Here is a 2,031-nt window from a genome sequence, read left to right on the forward strand (position 1 = left end):
TGAGACAGAGTCTTACTTTTTTACCCTCAGGAGAGTGCTGTGGAATTAGAGCCCACAGCAAACTCTTGGGCTCAAGTGATCCTCTTGCCTCAGTTTTTTTCATTTTTAGTAGAGACAGGGTCTCATTCTTACTCAGGCTGGTCTCAAACTCCTGAGCTCAAGTGATCTGCCTGCCTTGGCCTCCCAAAGTGCTAGGATTATAGATGTGAGCCACTACGCTTGGCCAATAATGAAAGATTTTAAAAAGTTCTCCTGGCTCAGCACCTGTAGCTCAGCTGCTAGGGTGCCAGCCACGTACACTGGAGCTAGCACATTCAAATCCAGCCCAGGCTTGCCAAACAATGACAATTACAACCAAAAAAACAGCTAGGCATCAAAGTGGGTACCTGTAGTCCCAGCTACTTGGGAGGCTGAGACAAGAGAATCATTTCAGCCCAATAGTTTGAGGTTGCTTTGAGCTGTGATGCCACAGCACTTTACCAAGGGCAACAAAATGAGACTCTCTCACACACAAAAAAAGTTCTCCTATATCCTGCTCTTAATTGGTCCAGAAATACTTGTGGTCAAAGACCAGCCCTGAGGCTAATGAATTCATAGGACTCACTTCATTGTTGGTCTCTGTTTTGCAGACTGAAGGCCGGGTGAGGGGCTCCAGCCTTGGGACCCCAGGAAGAACCAGCAAGAGACAGTCCAATGAGACATACCGAGATGCTGTTCGAAGAGTCATGTTTGCTCGGTATAAAGAACTCGATTAAGAATAGAGATAATTCCTCCAGGACACACCTCTTCTTGTTTTGTCTGTCTGTCTCTCCCTTTTGTTTTGTTACTGTTCTTGCTGCTAGAACTTTTTTAAATAAACTGTTTTTCAACGTGATTTTTTTTTCTCCCAGTGATTGGGGCTGGGGCTACTGGTAGGAGGGAGAGAAAACCTTGGTGTGTGCCCACCTGAGGTGATGCTGAAATGGCAGCTAATACCACAATGAGTCTTGGAATACTGCCTGCTACTAGTGTGCATGGCTGGGTTGCAGTACCCTTTGGATCGTAGCTACGGTGAATGGTGTCAGAGTTTAAATTGTCTAATCAGTAAACATAGCATCTCATTGTTTCTTATCTTTTTGTTAACTGCTGAGGCTGAACCTATTTCAGAATTCTATTTGTAGAATTATAGCTCATAGCAAACTCTTGGGTTCAATTGATCCTCTTGCCTCAGTTTTTTTCTTTTCTTTTTTTGAGACAAAGCCTCAAGCTATCCCCCTGGGTAGAGTGCTATGGCATCACAACTCACAGCAACCTCAAACTCCTGAGCTCAAATGAGTCTCCTGCCTCAGCCTCCCAAGTAGCTGGGACCACAGGCGCCCACCCTAACGCCTGGCTATTTTTTGGTTGCATCTTAGTTGGCATCTTGGCCATTTGAGCCACAGGCACCAAGCCAGTTTTTTTCATTTTTAATAGAGACAGGTCTCATTCTTACTCAGTCTAGTCTCAAACTCCTGCTAAACCAATTAGACTTTGAGAATCCTCTTCTATCTTCCTTGTTTTTAGGGATGTCAGAGGCAGAGTGTGACAACTCCTTTTCTGAGTGCCTACTGGTTACTTGATACTTTGTGAACACAAGTTGGTATAGTAAGGATTACCAGTCCTCTCCAGCTCTTCTACCCTCTATAGCTAAAACTCTCCAAAGTGGGGATAACTGCCCTCTTTTAAATCTTTCTCAGTTTCTCCACCATTGTCACTCCTGCTATTTCACAGGACTTGGTTTAAAAAAAAAAACTTGGCTCGGTGCCTGTAGCTCAGTGGCTAGGGTGCCAGCCACATACACCAGAGCTGGCAGGTTTGAATCCAGCCCAGGCCTGCCAAACAATAATGAGAACTAGAACCAATAAATAGCCAGGCAAGTGGCAGGCCCCTGTAGTCCCAGCTACTTGGGAGGCTGAGGTAAGAAAATCGCTTAAGCCCAAGAGTTTGGCTCGGCACCTGTGGCTCAAGCGGCTAAGGCACCAGCCACATACACCTAAGGTGGCGAGTTCGAAT

General features: G+C 45.5%; 1 protein-coding gene across 1 annotated transcript in view; it reads left to right on the top strand.

The window, feature by feature from the left end:
- Positions 1-874, top strand: part of RBM6 (RNA binding motif protein 6) — a 139,902-nt gene extending 139,028 nt beyond the window's left edge. The window contains exon 20 of the mRNA XM_023519520.1: positions 543-874. Within this exon, the coding sequence (XP_023375288.1) occupies positions 543-755 (213 nt within the window). The 3' untranslated portion in view covers positions 756-874. The remainder of the gene's footprint in view (positions 1-542) is intronic.
- Positions 875-2,031: the final 1,157 nt, after the last annotated feature.

Source organism: Otolemur garnettii, unplaced genomic scaffold (assembly GCF_000181295.1).
Source record: "Otolemur garnettii isolate 467f Iridium unplaced genomic scaffold, OtoGar3 scaffold00179, whole genome shotgun sequence".
Taxonomy (NCBI): domain Eukaryota; kingdom Metazoa; phylum Chordata; class Mammalia; order Primates; family Galagidae; genus Otolemur; species Otolemur garnettii.